Raw genomic sequence first — 27,061 nt, forward strand, 5'->3', positions numbered from 1 at the left:
TATATCTATTTTATGGCTTTATGCAATTGAAGACAGATATATAGCAAGTATATATGGACAGATCTTATCTATTTTTTTGTTCCAATTATATGAACTGAACTACATATTTGCTTTCTATTTAGTATTTGATTATTCTAATCAATTTTATACAGTTAATTCATTGACCAATACTTTGCATGCCTGAAGATGTATTCAAAACCTTGTCGTTAAACTTTGATCATAGCGTGCACTTACTCATAACTTTCAGCCGATTTCATGTACGAAATTGAATTATATTGGCAGAAGACTCTCAAAATCTTGACAACTGAAAAAGTGTGTTGCATGGGTCAATACAAAAGAAAACCGCTTCTCTTTAAACCCATTGTTTTTAATTCTTAATATATATTTTGACGAATAACCATTACTCGTTTGAAGGATCACACCCACCTACTATTTGTCAAGATTTTCCTACTTATATATGTAAATATCATTCTAATTTAAAGAATCATTTCGAGTCTAAATGTTAAATAATTAAATAAGTTCGTTAAAATTTGTTCCTTGCAACTTAAGACGGTTTTCCTTGAATTTAGTCACACACAGCGATGGGAAATCGAAGAAAATAAGAAGAAAAGTTTGTGTGTGTGTGTGTACATTTCTTTTTTTTCAGAAGAAAAGGGAAAGTCGGTCTCTCTGACCAAGTTAATATGTGGAGCTTCATGTTTGAACTTTAAGAGAGGAAACTAAATTCATAATGAAGTCGTAGCAAATCTTTGCTAAGATATTCAGCAATTCAATGCATGGTCCAGTCTCGTTGTTCAGACTCCATTCAATCTCATAATATTAAACCTACTATTGCATTGATTAACATCTTTGATTTATTCTAAGAAATTAAAATACTTTATAATTCTCTTTAAAAAAATTCCGAACATTTTCAGTGGGGCTGACGAGAAATTCTCTTAAAATATTTTGTGTTAGAGGGAAATTTATTATTATGTGCAGAGGATTTCAACTACTGCCATGACCCGATGGAGGCGAGTTCATAAAATTGGCAAGAAAATTCTTGAACATGAAGAATGAATTTCGTTCTCAAAAATTTAAGGGGAAGATAGCTGTAATATAGAAATGGTCATGCATTATATGTAAACCCTTGGAAATTAAAAATGATGTGTCCTTCACACGAATCAAAAGTCCAAATCACGTGCCTCAGCGTGACTAATTCATGTAATGTAATTTCTATATAAACCCTCGAGCCCTCACCCCTTTCACAGCACACACTTTCATTCGCATCGATCAATCTCAGTTAAGCCTTGAAACATTTTCTTCCTTCCTTATCTGGCTTCTTAGTTTCTTCAAACTATGGATTCCCATCAAAACCTGCCCCTGCTGGTTTCGAAAATCGGCATCGTAGGAGCTGGAGTTAGCGGCATTGCTGCTGCAAAACAGCTATCCCGCCATAACCCTATCGTGTTTGAAGCCTCAGACTCGATTGGAGGGGTTTGGAAGCACTGCTCCTATAACTCCACCAGGCTTCAGTCCCTCCGATCTGACTATGAGTTCACTGATTTCCCATGGCCTGATAGGGACAACTCAGAATTTCCCACCCATTTGGAGATACTGAATTACTTGAAATCTTATGCTGAGCACTTTGATGTGCTCAAGAACGTAAGGTTCAACTCTAAAGTGGTGGAAATTCGGTTTGTTGGTGGCTCCGGCGACCGTGATAACTCAGATATCATGGGGTTAATCGGTGGTGGTGACTATGGAAGCCTGCTTCCTGGTCAGCCTGTGTGGGAAGTTGCTGTTCAAACTAAGGAATCTGACATCATTCAGGTGCTTATAGCTTCTTCACTCTGCACCATTTTCTCTTTCCTTCTTTTCATTTTGGCATCATAATTAGCCAGTGAATGATGCCTCAAATATGAGATATTTAGTTATCAACTAAACCAAACTTCCTCTTTATTAGATCACCTCTTTTTAGATTGAAACTTGGGTTTTAATTTTAGACGGTACTCCAAGTCGTGGTATAAAATATGTCACCACTTTGATTGATATCATCTCTCATATCATCCCCTTCAAGTTACACCAATTCAATATGAATATCAAATTTAGAGTATAAACAATTATATATGACATCAAAAATTCCAACATCCTCGTACGTATGAGATAATTAAGACTAATCATGACTAGAGTCCTTCGTTTTTCAGTGGTACGGCTTCGAGTTTATAGTGTTGTGCAACGGAAAATACGGAGACGTGGCAAAGATCCCGAGTTTTCCAAGAAGCAAGGGGCCAGAACTATTTGAAGGACAGCTTCTTCACACACTCGATTACTGCAAACTTGATCGCGAAGCTGCCACTAAACTTCTCAAGGGAAAGAAGGTTGCAGTCGTCGGTTTCAAAAAGTCCGCCATCGATTTAGCCCTCGAATGTGCAGAGGCTAACCAAGGTAAACTATACTAATAGCTTTAATTTCTTATACTTTTCTCTTCTGAACTTTCATATAACATTCATATACAGCCAATTTTTTGATCTGAAACGCATGATGATTTGCTCGACCGCATAAAAAACTCGTGACGAATTTTAATTTCTCCGTGGTCCGAGCTACAGTTTAGTCTTACTTTCACATATTCGATGTTCAAAGGCACATATAATTTGTTTGACGAAGGTCAAAGCAATTGTGTGTGTCGTGCTTGTGGTAGGATTGGTTTTGATCCCCTTCTGCATCCTCTTTTCTCACTTTTCCTATTACGGCTTGCGACAAAAATTGCTTTCATATGCACTCCAACCAACATGTTTCAAGTTGCATGGTATGTGGCACCTAAATTAATGTACTCGTCGTTTTCTTCTTTTCTTTAATTTTTTTTCCTTCTTAAAATTAAATTGGTTAACACGGTTCAGATATTGTGTCTGCGGTCTACTTAATTAAACAGATACAATCAAAAAAGAATAATAATTATGCTTATTACATATCAAATAGCTTATTACATAGCAAATAGGTTATTAGTTGGGGCATATATGTACACGATTATTTGTTACTCATTATTATTAATTAGTTCAATTGTCCATTTAAAATGAACATAATTTACTTGGAGATTAATTACTTGAATAATGTAATAATGTATGATCATTGGTTTCTTCATGGTCTTTTGGATGTTAATAGCTGGGGTTACATATGGACTTTTCTATTTTCCAAGTCATAATTTGCATGGTTTGATTGCATATGAGAAGATGCATTGACTTGTTGACTCCAAAAACTTGCTTTCTTTCATTTATTTGGTATCATATTGGACTCCTTCACATAATTTAGAATTCCAAAAATCATATTTGACTTTGAAAATTATTATATAAGCCATATATATATGCATATGGATTAATTTATGAAAAAGGGTTTGACTGGGAGATTCCAATTTTCGATATCAACCACAGAAATGATATACTTAGAGAAGGAAAACATGATTATCTGAACAATTTAGATTTTAATTAATACTTTGATTTAATTAAAAATTCATATTCATTATGCATCGATCCTATTTATTAGTATTGCCTTTTGCCAATCAAAATAGATGATCAAGTTCGTAGGAATAAATGAATAGCCGAAATCCTCGGCAATTTCCCCCGCCCCACAATATTTGTTTATTTATTATTGTCAAGAAGCTTCACTAGAAATTCAAAAACCATATGGCTTTGACTAATTAAGTTTGCTCAATTTATGTGCTAGCCTCTCATACCGATTTCTTTTCTTGTACTAAAAGGAAAGCACGTTCTAAAATATCCAAGCAAATGACTTCGCTTTTTGCATGATGCTTTCATGAAATTCAACCTCAGATTTGATGGTGAATTTATTGGAGGAACTTTCCAATTAAAACCAATGGAATTGTCAACTCAATAAGTCATTCATATTGAATTGATCACGGTGCGAGATTTAATTTACGCATGTTGTTTTCGGAATTATGGTGGGGCATTAATATTATCTTCGCCCGCCACACGCATGTCAACACATTTATTAAGGGTTGTCAGAAGGTTCAATCCAAAAATAAAAGGAGTTGACATAAGGTTTGTATTTGAATTTCCAATGTTTTTATATTTGTCCATGTGTTTGCTTCGTAATTATTCATTTTACAACCTTCACTAATTAATTAAGCTGAATATATATTTCTAACGTGACTATAGCACTTTAAGTGATTCAAGTCATATTTAACGTAATAGCACTAATATAGTATCAACTTTAATTAAAGTAGCATCACTGATTAAAAAAACCAGCTGACTTTCTTTTTTCAAAATTGCCAAAAACGGAGACTAAAATGTACTAATAAAAGGCGCGCGTCTAAAGATTGTCACTACATCTGAACAATTGCTATCGTTGTTTTGTTGTTCATCATGTTCTTTCTGTTTATCAAATTTCAACATCATAACAATAGTTTTCTGCCGACTTGTTCTAGGACCTGAAGGGCAGCCCTGCACAATGGTGGTAAGGACTCTGCATTGGACGGTTCCTCATTACCGGATTTGGGGATTGCCTTTTTTCTTGTTCTATTCTACAAGAGCTTCTCAGTTCCTTCATGAAAGACCTAACCAAGGCTTCCTCAAAACCCTTCTCTGTCTCCTCTTGTCTCCCATGGTACGTAATTTAACATCATCCGGTTTCATAGTAACATAAGGATGATTCTGTCGAGAGCTTTTTCTGGCGGTGGGTATTTTCACCGCTAAAAGTATTTTGAGATTCTCACCATGATTCCGAAAGTTCCACCTCTATAAAATTGATGCTCTCTATGGAATTACCTATATAGCACATGATACGGATACAGCTCTAAAAAAATGTTGAAGCTAATGATTCACTGTTACCTAATGAACTTGAACAGAGGCGTGGGATTTCGAAATTCATTGAATCCTACATACTATGGAAGCTTCCTCTGGAGAAGTATGGACTAAAACCAGAGCACCCATTTGAGGAGGACTATGCATCATGTCAGATGGCTGTATTGCCAGATAAATTCTTCCCTGAAGCTGATAAGGGTAAGATTGTCTTTAAAAAAGCATCCAGGTGGTGGTTCTGGAATGGAGGAATTGAATTCGAAGACAACACTAAAGTGGAAGCTGATGTGGTGATTCTTGCCACTGGCTTTGATGGGAAGAAGAAGATTAAGACCATTTTGCCTGAGCCTTTTCGGAGCCTCTTGGAGTACCCTTCTGGAATTATGCCATTATACAGGTAAGAAGGGTGGTTTATACAGCAAACCTCTCTTAAGCTCAATACTTCAAAAGCTAGGTCACGTGTTTGACACCTGCTTGATACTCCTGTCGGACACAACACAGCACTTCCAATTGCATCTTGATATTCATGTCAACACAAGCTTTAGAATCTACAGAAAAAGAACTGAGAACTAATGTTTGAGTCAATCTCTTTGGCAGGGGAACTATTCATCCATTGATTCCAAACATGGCTTTTGTGGGTTACGTTGAAAGCGTTGCAAACCTTCGCTCATCCGAGCTACGTTCCATGTGGCTCTCTCAACTGGTAGACGATAAGTTCAAGCTTCCAAGCATTGAGAAGATGCTTTCATACACACTTCAGGAGATGGAAGTGATGAAGAGGTCTACCAGATTCTACAAAAGGCACTGCATTTCAACTTATAGCATCAAGCACAGCGATGAAATATGTGAAGACATGGGGTGGAGTTCTTGGAGGAAGATGAGCTGGATATCAGAAGTACTCGGCCTTTATGGCAGTGGAGACTACAAGAAGGAGAACTGAAAAAATTATACTTGGGGATGCGTTAGCAGTACTAGGAGGATAAGATAAATAATGTGTTGTGCGTAGTAATGAGGGGCAGGAAAGAAGAAGGTCGTTCAGCCACTACTCCTGATCATCTTCCAGGAATCTAATGTAGTTATAAAATCTTCAACTTATATCAATGTACGATGAACCTTGCAATTTCAAGTATCAAAATCCACCGAGAAATACACTATAAGTGAACTTACTTTCTTATCTAAAGCAAAAATCATGATAGTACAAGAAGCATCTTTTCATCTCCCTATGAACAAACAGTCCAGAATATCAGCTATAACTATTATAGTTACATGGCGAGTACATTACAGTTTGTAGTTGCGTACTTGGCTAGCTCTGAGACAGGCTGAGCAAGACAAGAACCAAAAAAAAAAAAAAAATGGAAGCCTCAAATGCTCTGAAGTAGTTTCAAAGTCTCGTCAATATGCTTTTCTGGTTGGAACTGGTTGTTGTAGATGAGCTGAACCACCCCATTTTTGTCAAGGACGTAGGTTTCTCTCCCAGGCAATGCTCCAAAGAAATCGCCCTTCACTCCCCACTCTTTCCTCACCTTGTTACCCTGGTCACTCAGTAAAGTAAACGGAAGTCTGTACTTCTTTGCAAAAGCCTAGAAATTCCACACGACGTGTTCAGCATAAAAATCAGTTGGATTGGATGCCAACTAAGGTAACGAAATTTTTGAACTTTACCTTGTGAGAGGAGGAATCATCACCACTAATCCCGATAACCTCAGCACCTGCTTTTTAAATTTCTCATAAGAATCCCTGAAAGCACAAGCCTGCATTGCAAGGAAGTCCAGCAGCTAAACTGAATTAGAAGAACAACATTGTGAAGCACCATAAGTGTATGAATCTAGATTTCACTATTAGCGGGTAATAATCATGTCATAGTTCTTCCTTTTCCAGCAACAAGGAGCTTGTCCCTTTCGAACAACTATCTTCTGGGAACGGCTTTGCTGATATGATCTTGAGTACTAAACTTTATTAGCGGACAGCTTGTTATTTCTGCGTGCCTTTTATTTTCTATACAACATGGGTAAATAGTGGAAGTTGAGAGCATTACAACACTTTTTTTTTTCCCTCAAATAATTGGATGCTAATTTTGTTGGAAAGATGAAGAAGGATTTTTCTACATGAAGAGGAAATTTTTGACAGTCGCTATTTTATCCTTTCTCGGGTCTTCAATGAGACGCAAGTATGCACAGACGCACAAGGCTACTCTACAAATCTTATTCCAAGAATATTCAAGACTGTATACGTGAGTAATCGTATTCCACACATTCTAGAAACGCACACAAGCATTGAACTTGAGCTTATAGAATGCGTCAAACTACTGATTCAAACGAATTATATGTTTTCCTGGAATAAATATGATTGCAGGACCGTCATTGTGATGCTCATAAGAAGAAAATGAAAAAACATACATTTGTACTTTCCACTCTAAATTGGCATCTCCAGCGCCCGGACAAGAGCAAAGACAAGCTACATTGGATGAAGGAATGAAGAACGTTGGAAAAGTTGGACGTTTACCTGTTTGGTACAGCCAGGGGTCTCATCAGCAGGGTAGAAATAGACAACCACGGGCTTTCCTTTGAATTTGTTGAGGCTTACAGGTTTCCCATCCTGATCCTTCAGAGTGAACGGAGGTGGCTTCGAACCTTTACTCACCTGTCAACGAATTTAAACACAACACAAACACAAAACAAGCAGACTTGTGGGTTCTAATCAATTAGAAGAAACACCACTGAAAGAGGCAGGCAGGCTTGTTTATGAAAAAATGTACCTTAGCAAAAATGGAACCTCTCATGGATGAGTAAGAAGCAGGAGGAGGGATTGACAGAGTGGAGGAATGAGATAATTTAAGGCCACAAAACTGAGAATTGGAGGATCTGGGGAGACAAGGGAGGCTTTGAGAAGATGAATGTGCGGGAATTTCAGTGTGAAGCAAGGTGGGAAGAGAGTGCTTGGGAACAGAGAGGGAAGCCATGAGTGAGATTGACAGTGAGATCTCTCAGAAGAAGGCTTTGGCGTTGAGAATGGGAGAGGGATAAGAAGGGGTCACAGCTTATTGGAGAGAGAGAGGAAGGATGTGATGAGATTGGCTTTCTGGCGTGGACGATTGCTGGCCCCAACCTCTATTCTGATTCGGCATTTACTTACAAAGCTATTAGCTACCTCAACAACAACCTCTACTCACTTCAAAATTTAGCCCACCGTTGAACATGCGAGGGACATCCTAGGCATTGGCTCGAAAGATATATTCTTTGAACCGAGATATATTGGATTTTATTTATACTTATTGCCCTATATTTTCCTAAAAAATTTGTAAATACCATCAATCAATCAATTATATTCTTGAAAACTTGTAATATCTGATTTCCTTAAAACGGTCGGATGATATTATAAGATCCGAATATATTCAATTAATAATAAAATCTGAATAATATTTTGATGGGGATTTGGGTATATTGAATTAAACGAGGAGCATCATTATTAAATGAGATTTTAATAGAGACTCAAATGAAGAAATTAATAATTAATTTTAAATTTTAATAATATCTTAATTGAAATTTGAATATATTAAATTAAATGAAAAGTATCACAAAATAATATGTCAATTGGGGTTTAAATGAAAAGATAAATAAATAAATTTAAATTTTTATACGTTTCCTCTAAATTCTACATCTTCAATTCAAATACAATATGAAGGAATAAAGAAAAACACACTTCTATAAAAAAAAAAAAAAAAGCTTGAGCTATCTTAAATAATACAATTTATTAGAATTTAAAATTTAATCAAATATTTTAGTCCGTAAAATGCACGGGAAAGAAATTTCTAGTTTAATATTAAATGTTCAACAAATTCTCACTCTATTGATTTAAGAAAATTACAGGGTGAATGAGAAATGAATTCATACGTACAGTAGTATTATCATCCTTTAGCAGTTTTGTCAAAGAAAAAAAAAAGAGTGCCATCTGGAGGAGAAATAGATTAGCTGTTTGATTTGTTTTGATTCTCGAATAGAATTCGTTTAAATAAGCGTTGATTAAATAATTTAATATGTATTATTTGATGATTAATACCACAGGTTGTTGGCAGGGGGGAAAAAAATAACACAGGCTAATCATATTATGTATAAAATGTTCTTAGCACTTGGTCTATTATTGAAATAAAATCGGTTTTTGGGCCTGCTATTTGACGAGGGTTTGTTATTTCTGGGTAGATTCACAAATTAGTCTGAGAATCTTCACCAAAGCCCCCAAAATCGAATTGGACGCATGGAAGGTTTACGTAATGTTGTTCGTAGAAGTTCGGGCGAGAGATCTTCTTCGGTGCTCTCCCCTGTGGAAAGCTTAAATGCGAATGGCGGAGGAGCTGGACAGAGTGTTGCTGTTTCCTCTTCTTCATCGCCTTCTTCCCTTGCTCTGGCTACTAGACCTCCCAGGTTTGCCCTACCATTTCTTTCTGGTTCTTGGCTTTCCTAGTCTTGTGTTTTCCCCTTTTGATCTTTTATATGGTGGCAATTTAGAGTTGGACTTTTCTGATTTCTCCCAAGTCTGAACATCTGTTGTTTAAGGCTGATATGGATTATAGCTGAACATTGCGAAAATCTGACATTTTTGTTCTGGTACTGAAAGTGAAATGATTCTATTACTCAACCAACACACGGAAGAGATGAGAATTAACTGATGATTTTAAAGATGTTGGGAGGGTCAAATTTTTGTAAACTAATGAATTAGTGATTGAACCGAACGGAATCCTCTCTCCTCATTTAGTATGAATTATTCATAATTTATACTCTGACGAGTGACGATTAAACTTGAAAGTCTGGGTAACACATTACCTTAAAAAAAAAATAATTTTTTTCTGGCAAAAAAAATAACTTTTTTAATTGTTCTTTATTGTAAATAATCTAGTATCATTCCCTGATAGCCATCGACGAACAGATTGTGTAAATATAGGTCAATGTTGATCTTGTGGCAATTATAGTGGATGTTCGCACTCGTCTAGTTTCGCTTCTTTTTTCAAGGCATAAAAGAGCTCTTTTATGATGGTGAAGATTTTCCTTTGAACTCTGAAGTGATGCTTTATCTGTTGTATTGGGAGTTTCTGTGTTATGTGCTGTTGATTAGCTTCAATTTTCTTTTAAGTTGGTAAGGTCGTAAAGATGTAAGGAAAACCCTTAACTATAGTTGCTACATGCATTGGTGGATTTTAGGTCAGTGTCTGGCTTCTAATTTTGAGATTGTTTTATATTATTTGGCAGACAATTTGTATCTTGGTTGACATGCTCAAAACTTTGTGCAATTTGCTTTGTTGCTGGAGTAGTTTTTGGCTACACACTAAAGCGACGCGTTAGGCACTGGGCTTCCAAACTTCTTAAGTACCTGAAAGAGTAGTTTTGCTTCATTACTTTACTAATTCGGTAAGACTTCAATTTCATTTAAATTTTAGTTGAAGAAACATCATTTTCACCTCATAATTGGTGGAATTACTTGTACTCCCTGATGACATTTTATGGATTTTGAGAAGAGTACAGCATTGGCCTTTACTTACAGAATTACTTGCTAAAATTGTGGAAGTTGTTTTGGTTCAGCTTATCCTTTTACAATATATTTTAGTACCATATCTCAACTGTATTTGCTGTATTGTTCTAATGTTTTTCACTTGCAATGGGCCAGTACATTTTCAGTTTTCTATTGAATGTGAGACACTTCTCTACCACTGCCCAAGATCCGGTTTAATGAACCTTCAGTTATAATTTGTAAGAGGTTCACTCTAAGCAGTACATGGATGGAAAAGGTCACCTAAAGAAATTGAATCATGATTCCCAAATTCAGCAACTATTTTCCACTCTTCTAATGTTTAATTTTCTTAACTTCATTTTATATCCAGATTCAATGCAGATTTGACCAAATAGAAGGGATGGTTATTGTGCTGGGGATATGATATCTTGCTTTTAGTCTCTGAGATTGTCCAAGAAGCATAGAAAATCAGTTCATTAGCCTTGGTAATTAGGTTTAAACTGCTTCTTATTCCCGTAAAGGCCTATAGAAAGCATACTGAATGGTGTGTTTTCTTGAAGCAGATTATTTTTTCACTCAGAATTGTGTGTGCACTAAGCATGTTTACTCATTACTGGAGATTTTGCGGGTTGCAAAACATGTTAAAATGGTATTTTCATTGTAGTGAAACATGTATAATTCTTCTTGTTCATTTGATTTTGTATTGTGAAGAATATGTATAGCAAATAGTATAATTACATCTTCCTGCCCTGCTAATAACCTAAATGTTTATTAATTTTCTTTTTGAAATATAAAATTGATGACTCCTGAAGAATAAAAAATTGTAGAGGCTGGAATTTAAATATCAATTTGTCATGTCAGAAGTACTCCTTATGAAAATCAAAGCGTGTAGTCGTCTTGTGGCTCAGCTCATGTGACAGCTTCTTTAGTTCCTTTGCCAACAACGGCGTCCCGCAGTAGAATACCCCTGCAAATTTTATGCACCATTTTTTGGTCAAACTTTCATTGTCTGATAAACATTTTATATCCTATGGCCCCCCAGACAAACCTACCCTTTTCTGTCATTTTGCCCATGCTTCATATGTGAGGAGGGTTGGTTTGCTTGTTAGATACAGTTTGTTGCTATTTTAAAAATCTTTAAACTATTACTATAAGAACTGTATTTTGAATGTAGTCTGAAATTATCAGAGACAGGTTGTATTTTTGTAACCTCTATTTACAGCCAACTATGACAAATTGTAGATGCGCATAAATCCCTAAAGAATTGTTTGAAATAATTTTGTTTTCATTGGAACAAACTGACCCTTCTTCTCTTATTTGGCTTGAAAGCTAGTGTAAATAAGTTGCTCTTACATCTAATTTGCTTCTGCATCAGCCACTATAAGACCAACTCTCTTCTTTTAAAATAAATTAACTTATCTCTAGGATTGTAATTATGGTAATTGTGTTTTGCTTGAGCCACAGGAGTCTTGATCCAATCTCCTTCAGGCGAAGCCTAGGTTTATATGGCCCATGTGGCTTATTTGTGAGTGAAAATCACTGGAGGAAAGAAATAGAGAAGAAATTGAATCTCCATTACGATAAATGATGCTGCATTTTGTGGCAAGAAATTTACCTACTGTAGAATATGGATGTCTAGAGGCTATCCTGGTGAAAACATCTTTCCAATTTGGCCTTGCAAAGTGGGTCCTTACCTGCGATAGGGGAAAAAAAGTGTTTACTCATTTGATAGTTAAAGTTTGTCGTGTAATAAACATGTCAGAAATGATGGATTAAGGAGCTATAAGAGTGAGTTAGGAAATAGCCATTAGAATTATTGCTGCCTATAAGTAAATGTATCTACCTGCTTGTATATCAGATTATGTGTGAATAATACAGTTGCACTATTCAGTCTCTAATTCCTCTATTTTCTTCTTTCAAATCCTTCTCTTCTTCCTTCAACTCTCTCCCTCTCTTCCCTCTTTCTCTCTACCCTCCGAATTAAAAATATTCATCATTTTCCATGCTATAAACCAAAGTTTTGGCTACGGAGAATCTTACTTGAGTGCCTGATAGGATGTCAACACCATGTTTGGCATGGTTGAGAGCTTGGACCATTGTGATTAAGGTTGACCTTGCATCCCCTTCTTCATATACACTCGTGAGATAGTTGTGTAGCTCAATTTGGTCCTGAATCATGGTACATTTATAGTGAATAATCTGCTTTGCGATAGTAAACCCGTTTTTCCCCCCTCTCAGTAATGATAATGGTAGAATAACAGTTATACATGAGGTGGAGATACATCAAGAAATAATATTTATTACTTTCAGATCCAATTCTGCAACTTCGTTCATCACTCCTTTAAACCATTCAAAGGACTCCGCTTCCCTGGTAACCCAGTAGAAATAAGCATTTGTAGTCTTGTGTGTTCTCTTATTTCCACCTGACATAAAATTTGACGATGTAAAGCTATTGTAGCTCTCATCTGATGTGGTAGTTTCTGTGTTTGACTCCTACGTTCAGCTTATCAAAATCAGTTTCTGAAAGGATTAAGAATAAAAGAAAATACCAACTCTATAAGAAGGCGTTTCGGTCAATAATTTTACCATTTGATCTTCAATTATTCTTGTGTCATTTAGAAGATCCTTGAGAATGCTTATGAAAGGAGTTGCTCCGATACCCAAGCCTATGAGAAGCAGGACATCGTAACTCTGGTAATCTTGTGCAGGAGCTCCATAGGGGCCATCAACAAGCAGTTTCGGCTGTCTGCGTGTTAAAACTCAAAAATATAGTTTTGATAATCCATAGTTTTCGGGCATGCACTAGTATACATAATCGAATCGATAATTACCCCCTGTGATCCATTGGCTTTAGGTGACCAAAATTGGCTTGTCCATTAGATGATGGTAATGTATCATCGTCAGTGAACAATAGCTTCAATTCTTGAGTCCAGTCTCCTACTGTACGAATGTGAACGCTCAGGTAATCGTCTCCTGGTGCTGAAGTAATGGAGAACGGGTGCCTAAAAAAGTAAGACTAATGGTTATTTATTCATGACAATTGAGTAATAGACCTGCGAACCAGAATCAGACTCACCACTCAAACGGGGAGATTCTTGGGCACTTCAAAAATAAGTACTGTCCGCTTTTGTACGTAAATCCATTTGGCTTAGACATGATTAAACTGAAGACATTTCCTGGTAGCATCGAAAGCTGCAGAGGTTTGGGTAGAACATTATGTCGTGGTAAAATGTGTTTACTTGAGTTATTTCAACCATTTTCTCAGATGAAATACAATAAATTTAGATGAAATTTGGTAAGGACGATTGAAGATTTCCCTCATTCTTAAGAAATTACCCAAATTTTTAAGAGGATCCACTCTAATCACAACCCTCGACATCATTCTCCTAGTAAATTACTAACTTTAGCCAACCCAAATGATTAGCCCGAAGCTTAACGTAGCCAAAAAGTCAGTAAACCGAAATTGAGTGCATTACCTTTAGTATTTTAACGGAGTAATGTTTTGATCTGCAAGTTCGTAGAGTCCGTTCGGCTGTGTACAGTAACATGGGGACACAGATGTACATCCAAGCCTGAAAGCATCTGAAGTGTTCTCAGTTCTATCTAAGCCACTATTACTGGTAAAATATACGTATTTGACAGGTTCATGTAGATCACAAATTAGTTCTTACCGATTTCTGATGCCACTTGTGGGTTAAGTACAAGCAACTTCCATGGATGAACAGCAGGACATAGACAAGACAAAGAAGGTGGTGTGAATACCAGAATGCATTAAAGCCTGTCAATTTGTTGAATGGTGGGGATAGCCTAACTACATTTCTTCGGAAATAGTGGGTTGCTAGGGTAAAAGAGATTATCATTAAAACAGTCATTGAAATTCCTGTCACACCTTCGACGCCGGTCAAGAGTGTTTTATAAGTGGGCTTCTTGTTATGAAAGTCTGAAGATATCAGAGCAAATTTCTCTGGGGATGAGTTTATGAGAGAGGGAAAATCGCAGGCCAGATGATTGCCTGCATGAACGGCGACTCCAATAGCTATGGCACACGCAATCATCTGTAAAACAAGAGTATAACAGAGCATGTCAAGACCAAAATTGAAGGAAAGCTGCTATGATGTGAACTGTAGTTACTGTTAGATTTTTCAGATATAGGCATATGTTGGGGTTGTCTTTCTATCAAATTGATTTAAATCATTTTTATTCTATTATTCCTCCAACTATTTTTCCCCCCTTCATCTTACATACCTTGTGGAAGTTAATGTTGTCATCGAAGGGAACAAATGATCTGGCTCTTGTGGAACGAAGCCAAGTCAAAGTGTTACGACAAACTGGTAAGAGGATGAGAGCCATATTGAGCTTAAGGGTCTCAGCAGCACCTTTGGCAATGGGTAAGCAGTAACCAGTGACCTGAAAAGCTGCTTTGTTTCTGTACTGATAGAATTTCCAGGTAAAAAGAAAAGCAATGGAAGCTAACCACAGCAACAAGATCCAACCCCTCTGCCAGTGCTCTGTTACTAGACAGACCAGTGTCCTGAATATCCTTTGGACCACATTTTTGTGCCTTAAACTGCTCAGATTCTGACTCCATTTCATACTTGGGTTGTTCAGTTGTCTGCTACATTTCATGTAGTTATCTTTTTGTAGGAGCAACATTTCTAACTGCCACAGCTGAACAAACAAAGACAAAAATTCATAATCCAACCCCAACCTCTATCTGGTTCTTCTCATTAATTTTTCCCTGTCTTACCTCAATGTAACCCAAATTCTCTGGGTCTAGCTCCTCCATTATTAAAGCTGCGTATCCTTCGGCTTGGTCTTTTAGTTTCGATAGTTTGTTTGCTGAAGCACTGAGCATTAGGAGCTGCCAATAAAGATCATGACGTTAATCAGCTTACGGGTCGCATCGCTTTTTCAGTTAATGTAACATGACATCCATATCACCCCTTATTCATAAATGTAGGCGCGCTGGCGCATATCCTTCACACGTGTTTCCTTAGTCGACTCAGAATTGTTTTCTAACAAATCGAATTAAATTCTGCATTTTATGTAATGAATGTAATATGCATCTTGCATATAACTTTTCAAATTAAATATTTTATTTTTTAATAAGCTCATTTTAAGGGAAAGATTTTTTATGAGAAAAGAAACATTTTATTTAATTAATAATATCTCTAAAGAAATAAAAATAAAATTTCCCAAACCTTGGATCTGGCTTCCAGTCTGTCTATTTCATTGAGCTTAGCAGACTGACTTCCAGTCTGTCTATTTATTAAGCAAAGAATCTATCAACAATAAAAAAATAAATACATTGTATTGGAAGTCAAGATATATTTAAATATTTTTTTAAATTCATAACCAATGTAGAATTAATTTTGCTATGCGTCAATGTAAAAGGAAAACTTCGAAGAAACATATTAAGTATTACGAAAGCTATGTACTTATTTTTTTATGTAAAACTCAGCACCAACAAAGTTTCTTTTTTTCCTCTGCTAAAAAAATATATAGTTTTTTTTTATCATTTCGATTTCATATCTTACCTCTTGCACCTCCTCCCTAGTAATCTTTCCATCTTCGTTGCTGTCTGCCCTGAAATAAATAAATTAATAAAAGCTAATTACTTAAAAATTAAATATGAAAAAAAAAATCCTCCTCTTTCCGATGGGGATCAACTCAATCGTAGCCGGCAGCAAATAGGATTAAATAATAAAAATATTGACATTACTTTCAATTGGTTGGAACTTGGAAGTTTTATGCGGGAAGGTACATTGCAACGACATAAGTCACATTGCGGATGGAACGGGGCTGTCTGAATTTTTTTAAGACTCAAGCTATGGTTGAAAATTTTTTAATTTGTAAAGGGAAATTTGTCATTTAATTAATATCAATCAATATTCAATATAAATAAAATATAAAATCTAAGGAACCCCACTATTCATAAACGCTACTAAACAATACAACGAAACTTCGTATACAACTATGTTTTATTAATTTGTTCATTAATCTATAGCCACATATTTCGTTAGGCTTCTTACAACTTTGTTTTTATTCATTAGATTTGTTTTTGTATTTTCATAGTCCTCAATGTTTTCAATATGGTTTAAGTACTTTAAAATAATACTATTTTAGACTTAAATATAAAACTCATTTTGTAATATAATTTATACTACAAAGTGAGTTTTATATTTAGGATTGGAGGGTATAGTCTTTAATTTAAAAACAGATTCACATTATCTAATGAAAAAAAATATTTTGTTCTATATATATACATAAATCTGAAACCGATCTTGGAAAAAAATCGTTAAACATATCCATATAACAAAAATCCTAAAACTTACCGCCTGTGCTAATTAAGTATACAAAAAGTGATCCACAATTCCACATTATATCTGAATACTTAAATAGAATAAAATAAAAATGGAGAACCCGGGCGCGAATTAAAGAGCCAAATTTATTAAACTATGGGTCGTTGGCCAAGGAACATGAACTTCCCATGAAAGAACCAACTTACATGTCGAAGAATATCTGAAGACGGGCGTCAAAACTCTGGTCCGTAATCTGCAACCAGAACTCGTACAGCTCTTCTTTGCTTATTTTCGTCACTTTCTGCTTCTTTCTCCTCGCCAATGCATCAAATATCCCTACCGCGAATTCCTTGGAATCCTGCATCCCTTTTACAAAATTTCAAACACGTACAAATCGAATCAGCAACCCCTGGCTGCTTCATCCAAATACACTTTCTGGGCGCCCAAACAAATTTGCAAGTTGCAGCTAATGATATACAAACATACCCACGCATTCGCCAAAGTCTTCTCTTGCAAGCAAGCCGTTCTTAGCAAGCAACGCGAACCTTTCCTCTACTTTTCTCCATAGCTCATTGGCGTCGGTGGCTCCGGCGGTCTCATTGATAAATCTGAGGCCCTCAAGAGCTGTCCTCGCACTCGATCTCGTCCGTTCAAGTTTGGCCTTCATTCTTCGGGCATTTCGAGCGGTTATGGCAGGATCTTCGACGACAGAAGCAGAAGACGACGACGATCTCGGCCAGGATAACATCCTCCGGAAACTGGACGCGGCGGAGAGAATCCGGCCAATAGCGGGCGAGGGAGGTTCATCGGCGGGACTGACATTGCAGAGCACAACGGAGTGATCTTCAAGCTCCAGTGAGACTTCCACCGATTCTTTCCCGTAGGGATGCGGCGCCTGATCATTTCCTTGCGGGATGAGATCTGGCGGCGATTCCAATTCGCGACTAGGATGAGCTTTGTCGGAGCTGCTGCTTGCAAACGACGACGTTCTCATGGGATCGTAGCAATGCGGTATGGTTGGGGTTCTGAGGGGATTAAGCGAAGAAGAGAGGTAGCTAGGAGAGGTTATGCTTAGGTGATGATGGACATTGGAAATAATGGCTTACAGAGGCAAAGGAGGGAGGGTAGGAAATATAAAGAGAAGGAAGTGCAAAACAAGACAAACGCCTCCCAACCAATTTAACCACGCCAACGAGCCTTTGTAGGTAGGAATAGGAATGAATTTCTATATTTCCCTCAAATTCTTCAATTTACTTGTATGTACCTCTAACTAAAGTAGCTAGCTAGGTGTGGAATTTAATTACCATTCACTTTATTAGCCAAAAGAAACTCTTAACTTGAAAACTCTTCGCATCTGCCAAACATTACTATAATATAATCTCATCCTGTATAGTATATAATTATATGATAATGGGATATGTATAATATTGTTATTTTGCTATTATGATTATTAATCTTTTTAATCAAGTATTGTCAAATAGACAAGCCATTTGAAAGTCGTAACAGGCGATAAGCATTGATTTTGTGGCACCTAAAGGTTATTAATTAGCCATTCAGGCTTGCATTTGTTAACCATTTATTTATTTGCGGGAGGCTGAAAAATATTAGCTGCCTACTATTCTCTCCTGGCTAGGGTTAAAATTCCAGCAGTGTATCGTGGAAGAGCACACCTTTCTCATTGCCGAACCAACCCTTTAATTTTCTTTTCTTTTTTATTTACTCTTTTCAATACTTATTTCATGCAATCTTAGCATCGATCGAGTGGGTTGTGTATGTCACCACATTCTAACATATTCTAATACACGTGTGTGTGTGTGTGTGTTTTCTCATGTTCAAATGCCATTTTCAAAATCGATATTGAATTAATATAGACGATATAATAAAATATACCCTAGGAAGCATTAGTTCAAGACATAGCATTTTTCAATTTATCCAAATGTCACCTTTATGATAAAAGTTTATTTAGTATACTCGAGCACCCTTCCGTAGAGATTGACTTAAAAATATACAAGAGTCAAATTAATTCTTAATTCCCAAAATCATATTGATGAGTGTAGATAAATTTTCAATTTCTCTCATACATAAAGCACATTAAAATGTGGCTTTTAATTGCTCTTCAAATTATTATTACAACAACAACAAAAAAGAAAATTAAAAGAGCAATTATAAAATGCAAGAAAACACGGAGTAGTTTAATTATAATAATGGGGTGAATGCATGAATGAATAATATTTGTCTGTATCTACGTAAAACAGGTCCAAGTGTAGCAACGTTAGGTGAATAAGACACATCTAATTAAATGGACTGGTCAATCTAAATTAGGAGGAATTAGCTGCACCACATTTTTGGTTCCCAAATATTATTTTAACCTAAAGATTTAATCAGGATCATATATTCCATATTTTTTGGGGCGTAATCAATATATATATATATATATGTTCCATATTTAATCATAAACCATAAATAAATATATATATTCAACGCTCAGTCACTATCGTTTTAGATTTGAGTCACACTTGTTCATGTTGTATACTACCTCCGATCCTTAATATAAGACCCTGTTTGACTTAACTTGAAAGGTGATATATGTTTCTTTACTTCTCCCAATATGCTGACACGTATACAGTGATATATAGTGACGTTATGATAAAGATAAATTTGATAGACACGAATGCTTTGAAAAACCAATGAAGGTGAAGTGAAGGTCCGGATAAAATAGCAGCTAGTCCGGATTAGTGAAGTTAGGAAAGAAAGTTCAACAAAAGGGAACAATTCATATATACATATATAGAGATGATAATTAATTAATGAACCAAACATATTAAGTCAATGTTTGAATAAAGTAGCTAATTAATAAAGTTGTGCAAATGGAACGTTATTGGCCATAGCCTCCTCATCCTATAAAATATATGTATATAAAGTGAACATTATCATAATGTTTGGAATAAACTTTTAATTTCTTTTACTATCTTAAAAAACATGTATGTAAACAGAATTATTTATATACACACACAGGCATGTCTGTATATACTTATAAAGTAGGTTTGTACATGATTTGGATAACTTCTTCAAAATAAGAATTGTAATTAAGTTTGTGAGAGAATTCAACTAGTTTACGCCTATTTATTATATGCATATAATTTTTCAACAAACAACATATGTTGTTGATGTTATTACAAAAATATTTAACTGGCATTTTTCAATTTTAATGTGATAATGTGTAATTATTATACGTTTGTGAGATAATCTTAATTTTTTCTGCATAGCTTATTGCATGGACATGTTACTTATTCCTCTAATAATTTAGATAAAAATGCAAAGAATAGATTTTAAGAGGCATATCAAGTTAATTATTTCATATTGTTAGAAAAAATAATATATTTTTCCCAACAACTGCAAAAATAACAATTTATATTTGTATTTATTAAATAAAAAAAACTTAGGACAGACATATAACCGTGTGTTTTTGAAAAACTTGATATAATAAACATAAGGAACTTGATATAAGTATAACCGTTTATTACACCGTTTTTTTTCTAAATCAACTAATTTAATTTTTTTGCAATAAAAAACTTTTATTTAATCACGCATGCATGTTGATTGCTTCCAACAGGCAAATATTTCATAACTTTCAACAATAAAAGAAAACATCTGTCAGTTCTGTATTACCGAGACGACGCAATGATGTGAAAAAGAACCTGCACATGTGATCGAGCGCGTTCCTAGGCCCAGCTTTTAGAATTATGAGTGCAAAAAGAACATGCATGGAAAAGAAAATTTGAACATCTTACTGAATTAATTTCTTATCCATGTTTACGTGCATCTATGGATTTCTTTCAAAATAATTGATGATTTGGGTTGTTAATTCATTATTAATCCATTAGGTATAGATACAAATGGATTAGCCATCGCCTACTTGAGCAATTCGAACAAGCATGTAATAAATTTAGATTCTCCATATTTCTTGAAGAAATTGACTATGTTAACTTTGAGAAAATGACACATAATCGACCATCGTATGTTGTCTGCACGTGTATACACACCAAACTTTTATACTACCTCCGGTCCTTAATATAAGACCCCATTTGACTTTTAGTTTGGTCCTAATTATAAGACTCCAATCCATTTTGTCTCTCATATTTATATATTTTTTTTCAAGATAGTCCTTCTAATGATGATAGTTCTAGCCAATACACTTAATTAGCAAGGATATTTTAGGAATGACAACACATATTTATTACAAATAACTAACTTAACTTACTTCCTTAATCTCCTCAAATTAGTCAACTAGGTCTTATAATTAGGATCGGAGGTAGTATTTTACTTCGCACTAACTTAGAGATGAAATATATAAAAACTAATTAATTCGGGAGAATTACAATTTATATAATAGGGATAATAGTTGTAGTGCTTGTGTCCTCCACTTTCCAAGTAATTAGTTATATAGGATCAATCATTAACGAATTAATCATTTACACTTATAAGTGCACTCCTTAATCTCTTTAAGAGTTTACAAGAAATTCTGGCGTCTTGTCAAAGTACAATTAATTTCTCTGCTCATGTTGCGTGAGGATCACAAAACTCTTGAGCTGGTTTTGCAATCAAGTAATTGCAAGATCTATGCCCCTGGTGAGAATCTATTGCACGAAATTAAAATGTTTACTTCAAAAGAAAAATAAAAAATGTAATAGATGAAATTAAACCTGTAAAATCATGTTTTTATATCGCTTGATAAAGATGCTCAACGGCTAACATATCTGAATTTACATGTCATATAAAATCGTCGAATTATTTATTAATTATAGAAAACGTGACTTGTTCTTTAAATTTCATGCAAGTGTACAAAATTCACACACGTTATTTAATTGATTGAATCATTCATAACTTGGAACGACGGTGATGCTTGTTTATAGTTACAAATTATACTCTGGAGTTTTAAAATTTTATCATTCAATTTTAAATTGTTTGGTGAAATATTTTATTAGTTGGAAGTGCATGTATTTATAGATAATATTTGAATTGAATAAAAAAATCAAAGTTATGATATTTTATATGGAAAATAAAATATTACTCTATCTAAAGTTGGCAACTCAAGTAAGTGGTGCAATTTATGACTAGTGCAGAATCTTACCATATATTTTAAAGAATATATGCTAGATGAACACTAATATAGAACATAAAATTTATATTAGGGTGCATTATTCATAATACTACCTCCAATCCTAATTATAAGAGCTAGTTAACTAATTTGAAGAGATTAAGAAAGTAAGTTGAGTTAGTTATTTGTCCTAAATAGGTGTTGTCTTTCCTAAAATATCCTTACTAATCAAGTGTATTGATTAGAACTATCATTGTTAGAATGGCTACTTTGGAAAAAAAATACTCCTCCGGTCCTTATTATAAGACCCCATTTGACTTTTTATTTGGTCCTAATTATAAGACCCCAATCCATTTTGTCTCTTATATTTATGCATTTTTTTCCAAGATAATCCTTCTAATAATGATAGTTTTAGTCAATATACTTAATTAGTAAGGATATTTTAGGAATGAAAACACTTATTTATTATAAATAACCAACTTAACTTACTTCCTTAATCTCCTCAAATAAGTCAATTGGGTCTTATAATTAGGACCGGAGAAGTATATAAATATGAGAGATAAAGTGAATTGGGATCTTATATTTAGAATCAAAATATAAATCAAACAGAGTCTTATAAAAACCAGAGATAGTATATAATTAATATAGTTAAGTTCTCGTAGCTAGAAAGATAATGAAGGGCATGACAATGGAAGTTAGGGAGACAGGAGTGGAAGAAGCAAATGGGGAGCCCAGCGTTATGAGCGGCTATCTTATTAGCCATTGGAAGCACCATGGTGTTATGACAGACACATTGAAACGTTTCTATGGACATTTATCTGTTGGGCTTAGGCCCACTTCTGATTCATGTTTAGTCGGTTTATACGCCCACTAATTATTTTATTCCCTTTTTTTTTTCCTTTTTGGCCAACCAACTAATTATTTATTCGTTTATAATGTTTAGCTACAATTCAGCCTGACAATTTTATTGGAAAAAAGTGTTAATTTTGAATGTAGTATAGGTAATGTTCGTGAAAAATAAAAACTATATGCCGGTTTAATCTCTTTTTGTTTTGCTTCAAAACAATCTTTTATTTAAAAAGTACTTTAAAATGTGCTCTTGATTAGGCTGAATCTGAAGATGTAGGAGTAAGTGAATAAAGAGATAAGTATATAGTATATAATGGGAGAGTTTTAATTTAATTTATATAAAAATAATTTTTCCCGAGTGGTTTGAGGGTTACCAAAATATGATGGGGACGTGGCCTATTATCGTTCGGAGATAGCCAGGATTGTATGCTGTCGAGACTCGAGACTCAGCAGAATCACTGAATCACCCAAATTACAATGAGGCCCGTGACAACTCAACATTCGGCAGTCTGTCCCTCCCTTCTGACTGCCAACTGTTCTCCATTTTCGCAATATGTTTGGATGGAAATCAAAAGTAAAATCAAAATATTTAAAAAAAAAAAAAAACTGATTTTGGATATGCCAACCACCGCTTCGCTTTTCTGCTTTCTGACTCTCCCCTCCACTTTTGAATTCTTCTCCCTCTCGTCTTCTTTACTTCATTCCTCTCTTTGCCCCCACGTTTTACATTTTCACTGTTATCAACCCTCGTTTTTAAGTCATTTAGGGCCTGTTTGGGTATCCCAAAACCGTAGTTTCAGAAGTACTTTTTCGTAAAACGAGATAATCTCCTTCACATATTTACTTCGTAATCCGTAAAAGCACTTCTAAAACTATGGTTTGGTTTCTATCCAAACACACCCTTACCCATCACGCTTTACCCCAAAAAAAAATGTCAGATTTCTAACATATATTTTTCGTAATACTCGCATATTGTGGGGCTTTTAAATACTTAAAAACCACATACAATAATACAATGAACTTTCACCACACATTCAAATTCAAATTAAAATATCCGGCTTGAATTTCGAGTCAAAGGAATATTTATGGTCATACATAATGCATATAACGTGCTCTCACTTTTCCTTTTTCCTTTTTTTTTTTGTTTTTGGGTCTTGAAAGAGATACTTGAGGCTGGAAAGCATATAAACCTAACAAATAAAAACTAAAGAGATCCCACTTGATCGCTGCAATTTTCTTTTATGTTTTAATATATTTTTAATGGAATTATGAAAACTTGTAAATAAATTTAAAAATTACATAAAATTTATAATTATTATTTATTTGGTATACATAATTATTAACTTTCTTTTGGGAAAAAAATTAACAAACAAAGATAAAGCCACTAACATAACGTGGGCTGACAGGCAGGCCCCTCGAGTCGTGAGCCGTGAAGACTTGAGGCCGATTCAAAGACCCATCCCACAACCACTTCATGTTTGACCCGTTACTCATCAAAAGACAGAATTACCCTTCAGGCGCTCCCTTCGCACACCTCACTGGCCACTGCTGAGTTGGCAAGCACCCCAAATCATGGTTTGGGAAAAATGTTAGCCAAACACCCTTAAAAAAATCAAAATCATGGTTTGGGTTCAAAATCATGGTTTTGACTTCAAAATCATGGTTCTGAGAAAAACAGAAATTTTTTACTTTTGGAGGAAAAAGGAGAGAGTGTGAGAGCCTATAGGATATGTATCTTGTTGTTTTTTTATAAACATATTTTTATAAATATATTAATCTTATATCTTATAAATAATATACATATTAATTATTTATTAATTATATTATTTCTATAGATTATTAATATATGTTAATAAAAAATATATTATTAACAATTTTATTCCTTCAAATTAAAATATATCATAAAATATATTTTTTCTATAATTATCATATTAATTTATGCCAATTTGTATTATATAAAAGTACTTCTAATAATAACTATCCAAAACACTCACACTTCTCAAAATCACTTTTTACAAAATCTATTCTTTCCAAAATCTATTTTTTTCAAAATCTATTCTCCAGACGCTATTCTTCCAAACCATGATTTGGTTTCATCCAAACACACCCTTATGTTTTCCTGTGGATTTTTCAAAGGAAAACCATTACCTTTCGGGCCTTAAAGAATGGTTTTCCTTGTTGAAAAAGAAAAACTACTTTTAAATGTTATTACTGTATACTTGACATTGATTATTATATTTATAGTGTGGCATGTTGAAAGTCTCCGGAAAGTTATTGATAAAAGAGAAAGAAGCTGCACAACCGAGTAATCACGAAGCATGTTGATTTACAAATAAATTAAAAAAAAAAAAACGAATTGCCACTCTGACATCAAGTTATGGGCAAAGGAGTTTCCGAATGCACTTTAGACTTTATTATTTACTGTCTCTGATACTTGACTTTAAAATTAATTAAGCTAATTATTTATAATATATAAATGTTATTTTTTTAAAAAATATCTTTATTAATCGTGTGTATTAAAACAAAACCACTCTAACATGTGTAGTTAGTCACCAATGGTAATTATTTTAGAAAAAATAACCAATATAATAAACAAATGAATTAAGGTCTTATATGTGAGGTTAAATTAAATCGCTAACTAACACTTATACTGAAAATTAAATGTATTATCTCCTAAAGTTAGATTCTAATTATCAAATGGCATTTAAATTTCAAGCTCTTCATTCCCTTTTTTTACTACTAGTATTATAAACTCTAGACTTTTCGTTTCCGTTTTTTAAAAAGTTGACGCAAAAAAGGACTGCTTTCGTGATTTCAAATTTGGACTTCAAAGTTCAAATAAACCCATCCATCGCAAAGGGGTTAAAAAACTCGCCTATTCAATATAACTATATGTACTTTTCATGTAGGCTCTACATGATTAGACCCTGTTTCTTTCTCCTGCTTCAAACTAGCCTGGTAAGGCCTAAATCCTCACCCAAAAAAAAAAAAGGGGAAGAAAAGGTGAACCCAGCTATAAACTAAATTGTTTAATTATTCAATATTTTAAACTTGACCCCACCCTCGGAAACATGTCTTCATTTTATTAAATAATTTCCTTCCCCAGTTCTAGTGAAAAAGCGTTTCTTTCTCAGCCTCTGTGCTTTCTTTTTAGTTTTATAATTCATACAATCTTCTTTCTTTCTTCAATTATTTATTCCTTCTTCTTTCCCTGTGTGCAAGTCGTCCTAGAGTGTCCGGTGGGGGTGGTTACTCCTAAAAATTCCAAGACACAAGATAAACCATAGCTGGCAGGTTGTACCATCCTTTTGTAAGTTCAAACCCAACCGTTCATTCGGTAGAAAAACCAACAAGCAGACTACATTTTAATATGCACCTTATCGGAACAAAAAGTGATGACATCGTATGAAACCAAAGGAAACGACAAAAGATCAGACCCAAGCATGAATCCTATGGTTTCCCTTCAATCATGTGCAAACCCTCGCCAAAATTACAGCGTACAATCTATATTCATCATCTTATTCGGGATTCTCGGACCCAAACCTAAATCGAAAGAAAAGAAAGCCGCCATTGTTGTGATGTGGAAGTAAGCAGTCACCCTCATTCGTAGGGTTGGCAATGTGGAAGCTAGCTAGCTTGGCAGCGCGTAATGGTATCCTTAATCCAGCACGAGAGATACTCATGCGTGTACTGAACAACTTTCGTGCCATCCACTTTAAACTTTAAGCTATCTTCAATATTCAGCTTAACCAGAAGCTCTCTGTCTTTTCTTTTTAATTTTCTTTTCACACACAGAGAGCGTGGGATATGTTTGGCCCAGAGAATAATCTCCTAACTACCTCATCATTAGGATCATAAACTATGCATTTCTTTCGCCTTTAGAGGAGCGTTTCAGTAATAATTTAGGCACAAAGCTTTATAATAATCTTATCTGCTGCTTTATATTATGCAGGAACTTTGCTTTCTGGTGCCTCTTCCCTTAAAAGCTGTTGACTCCACTGCTGTTTCCCATTGTGGACTTTTTTGTATCTACCTTCTATAATCTATATATGGTTCTTTTTCTCCTCTCTTCCCCCTTTTTTTTTTTCTGGGTCCCCTTAAATTATGGGTTGGGATTTCTCAGACACTACTGAAATAAGCTACCGTGATATGGTTTTATTGTGGGATGAGTTTTTCAGTACAATGTGTGGCTAAAAAACAACAGCAAACTCAGGCGGGCCAACAACCAGAGTTAACTTATTTACTTGGCTTCACCAACCTCTGAAGTTTCTGGTTTATTAGTAGTGAATGCCTCTTTAGCCACCAAAAAAAAACCTTGAGATGTTTGCTTCTGTTTTTCATCCTTTCCCTACGTATAGACTACCAAAGAAAAAACAACTGACTTAGTTGATATTAATGTAAGCCAGATGCCATTATTACGAACAGCAACTCTATTATCTACAACAACTAGTTGGCCCATGTTACTTGTGCTATCGCCAATAACTGTAGGTGATGTAACTAGGAGTCAATAAATAAGCTGAGGC

General features: G+C 34.8%; 3 protein-coding genes and 1 pseudogene across 3 annotated transcripts; 2 read left to right on the forward strand and 2 right to left on the reverse strand.

Moving 5' to 3' along the window:
- The first annotated feature begins 1,280 nt into the window (after nucleotides 1-1,280).
- Nucleotides 1,281-5,755, forward strand: LOC114718713 (probable flavin-containing monooxygenase 1). The gene is made up of 5 exons (XM_028904131.1): nucleotides 1,281-1,809; nucleotides 2,184-2,424; nucleotides 4,418-4,596; nucleotides 4,838-5,187; nucleotides 5,388-5,755. Exons 1-5 carry the CDS (start codon nucleotides 1,336-1,338, stop codon nucleotides 5,728-5,730), a joined length of 1,587 nt encoding a protein of 528 aa, XP_028759964.1. The 5' UTR covers nucleotides 1,281-1,335; the 3' UTR covers nucleotides 5,731-5,755.
- A 182-nt stretch (nucleotides 5,756-5,937) lies between these two features.
- LOC114718714 (peroxiredoxin Q, chloroplastic-like) lies at nucleotides 5,938-7,892 on the reverse strand (annotated as a pseudogene).
- Nucleotides 7,893-8,916: 1,024 nt separating this feature from the next.
- LOC114718712 (uncharacterized) lies at nucleotides 8,917-10,988 on the forward strand. The gene is made up of 2 exons (XM_028904130.1): nucleotides 8,917-9,208; nucleotides 10,031-10,988. Exons 1-2 carry the CDS (start codon nucleotides 9,042-9,044, stop codon nucleotides 10,161-10,163), a joined length of 300 nt encoding a protein of 99 aa, XP_028759963.1. The 5' UTR covers nucleotides 8,917-9,041; the 3' UTR covers nucleotides 10,164-10,988.
- Nucleotides 10,275-17,614, reverse strand: LOC114718711 (respiratory burst oxidase homolog protein E). Its single transcript, XM_028904129.1, has 14 exons — nucleotides 17,078-17,614; nucleotides 16,798-16,957; nucleotides 15,827-15,875; nucleotides 15,037-15,150; nucleotides 14,535-14,957; nucleotides 13,961-14,344; nucleotides 13,766-13,861; nucleotides 13,366-13,481; nucleotides 13,121-13,291; nucleotides 12,876-13,035; nucleotides 12,594-12,782; nucleotides 12,330-12,458; nucleotides 11,905-11,983; nucleotides 10,275-11,256 (listed from the first exon to the last, which is right to left on the reverse strand). The coding sequence occupies exons 1-14, from the start codon at nucleotides 17,583-17,585 to the stop codon at nucleotides 11,147-11,149; spliced, it is 2,688 nt and encodes an 895-aa protein (XP_028759962.1). The 5' UTR covers nucleotides 17,586-17,614; the 3' UTR covers nucleotides 10,275-11,146.
- Nucleotides 17,615-27,061: the final 9,447 nt, after the last annotated feature.

This window comes from Neltuma alba, unplaced genomic scaffold (genome assembly GCF_004799145.2).
Source record: "Neltuma alba isolate B1F8T4 unplaced genomic scaffold, ASM479914v2 tig00011864_pilon, whole genome shotgun sequence".
NCBI lineage: Eukaryota > Viridiplantae > Streptophyta > Magnoliopsida > Fabales > Fabaceae > Neltuma > Neltuma alba.

Excerpts from the sequence above, each read along its gene's own strand:
- LOC114718713 (XM_028904131.1), top strand. The coding sequence starts at position 1,336 with ATGGATTCCCATCAAAACCTGCCCCTGCTGGTTTCGAAAATCGGCATC. Across the intron at positions 2,425-4,417 it reads ATGTGCAGAGGCTAACCAAG|GACCTGAAGGGCAGCCCTGC; the intron begins GTAAACTATACT and ends GACTTGTTCTAG. Across the intron at positions 4,597-4,837 it reads GTCTCCTCTTGTCTCCCATG|AGGCGTGGGATTTCGAAATT; the intron begins GTACGTAATTTA and ends GAACTTGAACAG.
- LOC114718712 (XM_028904130.1), top strand. The coding sequence starts at position 9,042 with ATGGAAGGTTTACGTAATGTTGTTCGTAGAAGTTCGGGCGAGAGATCT. Across the intron at positions 9,209-10,030 it reads CTGGCTACTAGACCTCCCAG|ACAATTTGTATCTTGGTTGA; the intron begins GTTTGCCCTACC and ends ATTATTTGGCAG.
- LOC114718711 (XM_028904129.1), bottom strand. The coding sequence starts at position 17,585 with ATGAGAACGTCGTCGTTTGCAAGCAGCAGCTCCGACAAAGCTCATCCT. Across the intron at positions 16,958-17,077 it reads AGACTTTGGCGAATGCGTGG|GGATGCAGGATTCCAAGGAA; the intron begins GTATGTTTGTAT and ends ATTTTGTAAAAG. Across the intron at positions 14,345-14,534 it reads ACAACATTAACTTCCACAAG|ATGATTGCGTGTGCCATAGC; the intron begins GTATGTAAGATG and ends CTTGTTTTACAG.